Consider the following 9,805-nt stretch of genomic DNA (forward strand, 5'->3'; position numbering starts at 1 on the left):
GGAAGGACCACTTCCAATTGCCATTCATTGATCAGATGTTAGAGAGGTTAGCTGGACATGAATACTATTGTTTTCTTGATGGATATTCTGGCTATAACCAAATCCCAATTGCTTTAGAGGACCAACATAAGACCACTTTTACATGCCCATATGGAACATTTGCTTACAGGCGTATGCCCCTTGGGATTTGCAATGCCCCTACTACGTTCCAACGATGCATGATGAGCATTTTTTCTGACATGGTCGAAAAATTCTTAGAAGTATTTATGGATGACTTTTCAATTCATGGAAATTCCTATTCTGAATGTCTTCATCATCTTTCCCTAGTTTTGAAAAGGTGCATATCTAAGAATTTGGTTTTGAATTGGGAGAAATGCCATTTTATGGTTAAATCTGGTATTGTTTTAGGCCATGTAATATCCAAGGAGGGAATTAAGGTAGATAGAGCCAAAGTGGATTTAATTGATAATTTACCACCTCCTCAATCTGTTAAGGATGTTTGGTCCTTTCTAGGGCATGCAGGCTTCTACAGAAGGTTTATTAAGAACTTTAGTCATTTAGCCCGACCTCTCACCTCATTACTTGCCAAAGATCAAACTTTTGAGCTTTCTAAAGAGTGCCTAGAATCCTTCAAACAGCTTAAGAAGGAGTTGACCAATGCACCCATTGTTCAATCACCTGTTTGGACTGAACCTTTTGAATTGATGTGTAATGCTTCGAATTTCGCCATAGGAGCAGTTTTAGGTCAAAGGATTAATAAGTTGCCCACTGTTATTTAATATGCTAGGAGGACCTTAAATGATGCACAACTCAATTATACAACCACTAAAAAAGAATTTTTAGCTGTTGTGTTTGCATTAGAAAAGTTTTGGTCTTACTTAGTTGGTTCACATGTGGTGGTGTATACTGATCATTCTGCCCTCAGATACCTAGTTCAGAAGAAGGATGCCAAAGGCCGTCTCATTAGGTGGGTTTTACTTTTGCAAGAGTTTGATTTAAAAATTAGGGATAAGAAAGGAGTTGAAAACCTAGTTGCAGACCATTTATCCTGGCTTCCCAATTCCTTGACTGTTGATTCTCCAGTCAACGAGAACTTTCCAGATGAACAATTATTTGCAATGTCCAGTGAACCATGGTTTGCTGACATTGTCAACTTCTTAGTTTCAGGTGTGACTCTGGATCACTGGTCCACCCAAGATAAGTATAGGTTTCATTCCCAAGTTAAACACTTTTTCTGGGATGATCCTTATTTGTTTAAGATATGTCCGGATCAGATTATCCGACGATGTGTTCCTGATCATGAGCAACATTCTATTCTCTCTTTTTGTCCTGATCATGCATGTGGTGGACACTTTGGACCTAAGAAGACTGCCGCAAAGGTTCTCCAATGCGGATTTTATTGGCCCACTCTTTTTAGAGATGCTTTTGATTTTTGCAAGGCTTGCCCCGCCTGCCAGTTTTTTGGCCGTATCAATAAAAGAAACATGATGCTCCTCAACCCTATTTTGGTAGTTGAGATCTTTGATGTATAGGGCATCAATTTTATGGGACCATTCCCTAATTCCTTTGGGAATTTGTACATACTTTTGGCCGTTGATTATGTTTCTAAATGGATAGAGGCCATACCTTGTAAAATTAATGACCACAAAGTGGTGATCCAGTTTCTCAAAGAGAACATTTTTTCCCGCTTTGGTGCACCACGTGCAATAATTAGTGATAGGGGTACTCATTTTTGTAATCAGCCTTTTGAGGCCTTAATGAAAAAGTATGGGATCACCCATAAGTTATCTACCCCTTATCACCCCCAAACTAGTGGCCAAGTGGAGGTGTCTAATAGGCAGATCAAACAAATCTTGGAGAAAACTGTTAATCCCAACCGTAAGGATTGGTCCCTTAGGCTCATTGATGCCTTGTGGGCCCATCGGACTGCATTCAAGACCGACCTTGGTCAGTCTCCCTACCGTTTGGTGTGTGGAAAAGCTTGTCACTTACCAGTTGAGTTGGAGCATAAGGCCTTTTGGGCCATTAAGAAGCTTAACTTTGATTTGTCTGATGCGGGAATTCATCGTAGGCTCCAACTATCTGAGTTGGAGGACCTTAGGAATGAAGCCTATGAAAGTTCTAGAATTTACAAGGAAAAGACCAAACCTTTCCATGATAAACACATTCTGTGTAAATCTTTTGCAATTGGTGATAAGGTCTTATTGTACAACTCTCGATTGCATCTTTTTCCTGGTAAGCTTAGATCCCGATGGGATGGCCCATTTATTGTTCATAATGTATATCCCCATGGAGCTGTGGAGATTTTGAATCCAGGAACAGGGGTAATTTCGAAGGTTAATGATCAGCGTTTGAAGCCATTCCTCGAGTTTCCTACTACTAGTAGTGAAGAGGTCATGGATCTCCATGAACCTCTTTACACTGATGACTAACTTTTAATCAGGTATGACCCCCTTGCATTGTCTTTGCTTTTAATTTTTTCCATGCATTGAGGACATTGCATGACTTAAGTGTGGGGGAGGGAAACCAGTTTTTGTTTTTTTCTTTCACTTTGTTTTGTTTGTTTTTCTTTTTATTTTTGAGCTTGCTAAGGATGAAGTCCTACTTTGGCTTTTAGCTAATGATCAGACCATTCGGATGCTTGATGTATGAAAATAAAAGTTTTGACGAAGGTACCCATTTTGAACGTATAAAACCCTGTTGAGAAGAAAGAAACAAACATGTGTCTTGAGATGAGACTTTCTTTTGAAAAATAACAGACCCCTGTTTTATGGTGATGGACCATATGTAAGTCTGTGGGTTCCTTGTACTTTTAATTTGGAGTTGAGACCTTCTTTTTAATTTGGCATGGGTTGGCAAATGCACAATTTTAAATGAAATGTGAAATTTGGTATAAAGAAGAATAAGAGTTGATTCCCTTGGAACTAGACGCCTCAGGAAGCATGGTGTCTTGATCGAAATTCCTTGGGAAGAAACTTCTGAAGTAACTCTAGCATCACTGCCTTTGTGGACATATGCAAAAAGCGAAGCTACATAGTAACTTGGGTGTCTGGTGTTTGCTCCACCATGTCATTCAAGCCAAAAGTAGTGGAGTAGAATAGAGTTTATTGAGTAGAATAGAGTTTATTAAGTAGAAAAAAAAAGAGAAAAAAAATGTGCAAATGTCATTATTGCTTGGTAACATGTTTGGTCAAAAACACTCCAACGCCTTAGTCATTGGTTCCCTATTTCTTCACAAGTGGTTTTGCCTTAAGATAAGGATGTTTTGGAAGAGATGAGGTGAGTTCCAAATTAAGAAATATGCTAGTGCCTGGAATTGATAAAGGGTAATAAAAGTTCAAGTGTGGGGGTCCCTTGTAAGAGAAATTATCTTTGCTCCGGATCGGTATAAGCCTTACCTTTAGCCAAAGTTGGGATTTGTTTATTCTGAATTTTGGGTGTATATTCACTGCAAACACCCTCGAGACACAACTCGTCCACTACGGGTGACCTAGGGGTTTAAAGGCTTGTTGCACATGCTAAGTGCAACCGTGATTCCTACGAAAGTGAGTTAGGTTTTTTATCTTTATTCTTTTTCTTTTTGTTTTGCTCGAGGACTAGCAAAGTCTAAGTGTGGGGGAATTCTGATGAGCACATTTATGTGTGAAATCTAGGGTAGTAAAACATGCATTTTACATATTTAGAATGGAGCTACCTTGGGTTTTACTCTCTTTTTGCAGGTTTTATATTTTCAAGGCCTTAAGGACTATCGGGAGCTATATCTTCAATTTTACACGTAAAGAGGTCCTATTTCTTTTCATGGTTGCGAAGAGGACGAAATTCTGAGCAAGATGGACGTGTTCAATTAAAAGTACACATTCGTTTGGTCACCCGTACAAATGATTATTCTTTTCGGGCCAGAAAAAGAATAATGGATCAGAACTGAACCGAGATGCAGAACCAGCCCGTTTGCAATTGTCCCAAAGGTACAAGGAATACTCCAAATACCAACAAGGATCGATGGACTACATCCTTAATTGATTGAAGATTCGTTTTTGGTAACAACAACTACCTAGTGTAGTTGGTGAGCTATGGTGTACAAAATTCCCTTGCTCACCAAGAGGTCTCATGGTTGTTTTTTTTAGAGAATTTTGTTGAAGATTTTCTGCTTTTCACTCACTTAAAGCACTAAGGGCATGGAGGGGATTTCCACATCAAATTAGAAGCAAGGAAAATCGTGGAAGCAAGAAGAGAAGAAAAAAAAAAAGGAAAGAAAAAAAAGGGAGAAATAGAGATTGTCCAAATCTTCTCTCTCCTCTACATCATCACCAAAGATTGTCCAAATCACACAAAGGAAGAAAAAAATCGTCCCTAGGAGAGAGAAAAAGAAGAAAAAATAAATTAGAAAAAAAAAGGAAAGAAAATAAGCAAAAAAAAAATTTCTCTAAATTTATTTCTCTCTTCTCTCTCCTCCATCTTAGCACTTTTGGACTCAAAAGATCTCACAATCAATTGTGGGTTTCTCTCTTTTAGGAAAGAGAAATTTGTTACTCTACCTCCTCATTCCCTATAAATACAACTCATGTAAGAGGAGGGGAGACAATTCATTCTTCTTCTAGTTTTTTTTTAGTTGCTCTCTCTGTCCCTCTCTCACTCTTTGGTTTTAGTTTTTCTCTATTTTTGCTTTAATCACTTTTGTAATAGTTTTTTTTTATGTCAATTAATGCAAGCACTTTTTTATTTTTATTCAGTTCTTTTAATGTTTATGATTTATGCAATTGAGTTGTAATTTTTTAAGTTATAGTTCTAGGCTTAGATCTAGGTGACAAGATCACGAGCCAGTGGAGCAATTTTTTTTCAAGTTCAAGCATTGATTCAAGTAAGTAGGCTCCTTTCAGTAGTCTTCTCTTCCCCCTCTCATTCCCTCTTCTGACTACCATTTCTTTCTTAATTTAGGATTTTTATTTTCAGTCGTTACATTATTGCTATTCCTTTCCCCCAAGGTTCATGGCTAGTGTATGTGTTGGCTTTGCCCCTCCTAGCCATAGAACCATCAATTTATTGTTTTTATTTTAATTGTCTCCCTTTCCCTAAAGCCAAGTAGAGTAACCCTTGTAAGAGTGACTCTCTGGTCAAGTAGGGAAGCTCATATTATGATGCATCCCTCGGGCTAAGTAGAGAAACCTACTTGTGAGTCTCTCTCTAGCTTTATCCCCTTTCTTTTACTTTATTTTTATTTCAGCATTTTTTTCCTTTATTTATTTATTTATTTTTTTAATTGCGTGGGTTGTTTATTTTCAGTTACTTATTTATTTAATTTTAATTGCGTGGCTTGCGTCTTTAAATTCTTAGATGACGAATGGTTAGGACATTATTTTTAGGACGGTAATTAGAATTAGATCACAACCATTAATCAGTTCACTTTCGCATTATTAAAAGAAAGAAAAAATAAAGTGACTGCTCTCCCTGTGTACGACCCGTAGCTACACTGATCCATACGCTTGCAGTTACATTTTAAATCTGAAACAATGGTGATTGGATTCTTCCTTATCCAATCATTGGTCAATATGAGAGCACCTGTGCCCACATTGATAGGATTTGATTCGCCACATCATTCCGATGTAGGCCCCAGAATTCCATAGTCAGTTCCCTAAGGTTCAATGGGGTTTTTCATGTAGATATTGAATAATAGGGATATATATATCTATATATATATGTTCTGGTGGAGAGGGTTACAATCTTTCCTGTCTCTCACTTTATATGGGAGACATGAGCAGTTTCTTCGGAATCTATTTCTTCTTCTGCCATCCCTAGCTAGAGCTCGCTTCCTCCTCTCGTTCTATTCCTCAAGTCCATCAGCATGAGCCCATAACCACTCCTCTTCAATATTTTACTTTTTCTCATTCAGTCCCACTTGGTTCCCATTCTTGCAATTCCTATTCGCGGCAACCCATTTAGCTGCATTCAAGTTCAGACAAAATTGAATGTAATTTATGGGTTATTAAGACTAAATATCACTCCCATAGCTGAACTCCAAGCTAAGTAAAACTGATGTTACTCTGTGCTAAGGTAGGGTTTCCTTCACTTTTGATTGTTATTTTCTAAGTATGCCTAGACGTAAATCCTATCTTTTATTTTCTTTATCATTTATTATGATCTTTTAATAAAAGTAGAAAAATAAATAAATAAATAAAAGCTTGTAACATTGACCTATAATGAGATGCGTTAAATGGTATATTATTGTAAGAAAAATTATTTCCTACTGTTGGCATCGAAGTCATCTCCTTTTGTGTAAAATTGATATTTATTTCTAAACCCAGCATACAATAGCTATTAGATTCAAATGGTGTGGATTTTGAATGCAAAATGAAGAAGAACACAACAACTGTTAAACCTCCCTTCTCATAATAATAAATAAATAAATAAAAATAAATAAATAAAACAACTATGTTGTCTCTTTCCATTTAAGAATGTTATTTGTCCTTGTAAAAAAAGTGATTAAATTTATAAGGGAAAAAAAAAGTGCACAATGCCAGTCTGTAGATTCATGCACACACTTTATCATAAGTTATTTAGAGCTCAATTGTTACTCAAATGTGAATATGAAGATGTCATATTCCAACAAGTTTTCCCAATTTCGCTGATAACGCTTTTTCAAAATTGGCTAGTTATGTGTCAACATTCAAAATGTTTGAAAAATTAATTATTAAAGTTAATTTCACCCATGTTTGATTTAGGTGATGTCATCCGCAATTTTAGCCCAAAAAAAGTGCCAAGTTCTCAAGGAAATGTTGAGACGAGTCAAACAGTCGTCGTTTTCGTAGTTTTCCATAATTTGGACCAAGAAATTTAGGGAGTCTTTGTTTCTATAGTTTTGGCAATTTGGGATTCAGGAAGTCATTGTTTTTACAGTTTTCCGCAATTTGGACTAAAAAGTGCTGGGTTCTTAGAAGTAAGTGCCAAGTCCCCAGCAAGATGCCAATCGTAGGTACACAATTTTTTTATTATTTTATTATTTTTTATTTTTTTAATTCCCCAATGGATCACACGTTGAACCTTGTTCGCATATGCGTACACTTTATTTTTCCTATAAGAGCACACTTGGCACCCTGTAACACTTATGTTACCAAGAAGTACTTAGGCCAATCGATCAAAAACTTTGTACCTTTTTTGCACTTGGGTTCCCCCTTCATTTTTTTCCCTCGAAGATCAAACTTGATTACATCAAAAAGTTAAAAGCAGAAAATAGAAAAAATAAAATAAAATAAAATATCAAAGAAACAAACAGAAAAGAAAGACCTATCTGAATCACTAGGACAAGGAGAACCTTTCACCTTCAAGACCCCTCAGTCACTAATGGAAACGGTATTGAGGTCTATTCATCGCATCAGCTGTTATCTCTTCTAAAATATTTATCGGAAAATCGATCCTGGTCTCTGAGATACCCGTTTTGAAGCTTTCTTTGCTAAATAATCAACAACTAAGTTTGCCTCTCTAAAGCATTGAGTAATTTTCCATGGTATGGATTTGAGAAAAGACTGAATATATATCCACTTAGGAACCACGGAATATTATTGGAATGAACCACTGATACGACTGTCGTAGAATTTGATTCAACCCGTAGTGCAGGTACCTTTTAACTCTTTGGCATTTATAATCCCTTCAACTACAGTTTCAAATTTCGCTTCATAGATCGATGTAATCCCAATGAATATGCTAAAGGAGAATAACACCAGACCATCACTATTTCTAAAAATCCCCCCAACCATTGCACAACAAGGATCCCCATTGATGTTACCATCTATGTTTAGCATATGGTATGCACCAATGCACCACCAACATCGAGTAAGGGCAATTTTTGATATATTAGAATCAGAAAAATGATAGTTTACAAAAATAAGCCCTTTGAGATCATACTCCACCTTCGGCATGGCCATCGGCAAAACAGAAAATCAAAGCAATTAGAAGAAGCGTTACATAAACCTGAATCGATGCCTATGCTGGCCATCCCATTCAAGATCAGAAAAAATAAAAGCTGGAGCTACATCCCAGGTATTTGAACTTCTTGTGGCAGTGGTATGCTTCGCTAGCCTATCTGCCACTGCATTTATCTCGTGGAAATAATAGGAGATAGTCCATAACATCGAGTAAGGGTGATAGCTTTCTATTTTCAAATTTAGTTTTCTACAACAAGTAATGTCTTCCGCTGATTTAATCATTCCCGTAGTCTCCAAACTGCAAACTTGGATCTCCCTCTTCACCATCTCAAAAATTTGCAAGCTTGTTTTCTTCTTAACTTCATAATGTCTATTATGTCTTTCCCACCATATATTAGAAGTGATGAGCACGAACCCTACCGTCTAAGCCTCTTTGATGTTGACCAGTCTAGTTTTCCTTTTCCGCCATTTAAAGAAATCATCCGCCCTATCATGATTATGTTTATATATTTAACTCTCCAATTGAATACAATTGTTACCAAAAAAAAAAAACTGAATACAATTGTGTTCATTTATTTAAGGGTAATTTACAATGCCACCCCCTGGAGAATGCTAATATTAGAGGGACACCCCCTCTCTTTCACCAAATTAGACTCGGACCCCTTACCGTCAGTCAACGTTACATGATGCTTTGAAATGACGTTTTTTCCCTCATGAGTAAAAACTGATAAATTAGACATTTTTCATTATCCCAAAAATACCCCTCCTTATCTTTGGACAACAAAACCAAGGTTATCGCATTTTTGATCTCCTGTAGCTTCCTATTGGTCGTCTCCGAGTGGATGACACGCTTCCCTGCAACAAAGCATGTAATGACGAAAGAGTCTTTTAGCCCTTCTGCAAAGAACAGTTTCTGTGGACATTTCCAAAACCAGCGCAATTTCAGAGCATTTCACCTAGTCTTCGGTTGCCTGTGCCTTCAACAAATCCCTCCTGCGCCATTTTTTCGATCAGCTTTTTCACTGTAGCTTGGTTAGCTTCTCCTTCCAGCTTGCTCTGAAGCTTCGGTACTGTAATATATTCCATCGGCAGAGCATGATACAAAGCCTGCAATCAAATTGGAACCCTCAAAGTAAACAAGCGTGGGAAGGGAAAAATTAGAGAAGTTAAAAAGGGTTCCCCGGGGTGGAAGCCAGGGAAAAGTGGAGAGTTGGGAGACTGAAAGTTCACCTTCATGTACATGTAGTCATCTTTGCTACTCTTGGGAACATCATCACCAAGTGGAATTTCTTGAGCCTCCTTTTCTTCTTTAACGGCAGCAAACTCAGAGTCGAGATTCTGAAATCAGTGTTGTTAATGAAGTGATGAAATATGAGGAGAGGAATGAGGATAGAACGTTGATATAACTATTCCTGGAAATTGAGTTAACAAACCTTTAGCTTATTAATGGTGAAATTGTCCCTTCCGGCCCTTGATAGAACACCTTCTTTTACGAGTTTGTCCATGATTTCTGAAAAGCAGTCAAGGGAAGTTTAGACTTATTTTCCTACAACCAGCAGGAGATTACTGTGGAACCCTTCTCCAATAACCTTCAGTCAAAACTTGCAAACCGTGAATTTCCTTCAGTACCGATACAGAAAGGGCAAAAGTGCTACCCAGGTGTAATTTGTAACAAAAATGAATTTCCTTGGACAACAAAACCAAGGTTATCTCTGAAAGCCCTTTTATCTTGCCTCGATCTTGCAGGCAAGAATGTCAGATCATCGGAAGGTTTTAAATCTCAAGTTGCCGTGAATCGACGCCGCCGCCACCCTTTCCTTCAACTCAGCTATGTTGGAACCTTAGACGATTATTTCTTCTCTGGAGAAGAAGATGATGATCGGATTCTT

General features: G+C 37.4%; 1 protein-coding gene across 1 annotated transcript; it reads right to left on the bottom strand.

Moving 5' to 3' along the window:
- Positions 1–5,869: 5,869 nt before the first annotated feature.
- On the bottom strand, positions 5,870–9,448 carry LOC122066893 (meiosis-specific protein ASY1-like). The gene is made up of 6 exons (XM_042630725.1): positions 9,350–9,448; positions 9,147–9,254; positions 8,873–9,023; positions 8,600–8,771; positions 7,613–7,695; positions 5,870–5,937 (listed from the first exon to the last, which is right to left on the bottom strand). Exons 1-6 carry the CDS (start codon positions 9,419–9,421, stop codon positions 5,870–5,872), a joined length of 654 nt encoding a protein of 217 aa, XP_042486659.1. The 5' UTR covers positions 9,422–9,448.
- Between the last annotated feature and the right edge of the window lie 357 nt (positions 9,449–9,805).

The sequence above is a fragment of the Macadamia integrifolia genome, unplaced genomic scaffold (assembly GCF_013358625.1).
Source record: "Macadamia integrifolia cultivar HAES 741 unplaced genomic scaffold, SCU_Mint_v3 scaffold2624, whole genome shotgun sequence".
NCBI classification, from domain to species: domain Eukaryota; kingdom Viridiplantae; phylum Streptophyta; class Magnoliopsida; order Proteales; family Proteaceae; genus Macadamia; species Macadamia integrifolia.

Bases quoted from the DNA above. Each gene is read 5' to 3' on its own strand.
- LOC122066893 (XM_042630725.1), bottom strand. From the start codon at position 9,421: ATGGACAAACTCGTAAAAGAAGGTGTTCTATCAAGGGCCGGAAGGGAC. The intron at 9,255-9,349 runs GTTTGTTAACTC...CACTGATTTCAG, and splicing joins TCACCATTAATAAGCTAAAG to AATCTCGACTCTGAGTTTGC. The intron at 9,024-9,146 runs GTGAACTTTCAG...ATTTGATTGCAG, and splicing joins ATGACTACATGTACATGAAG to GCTTTGTATCATGCTCTGCC.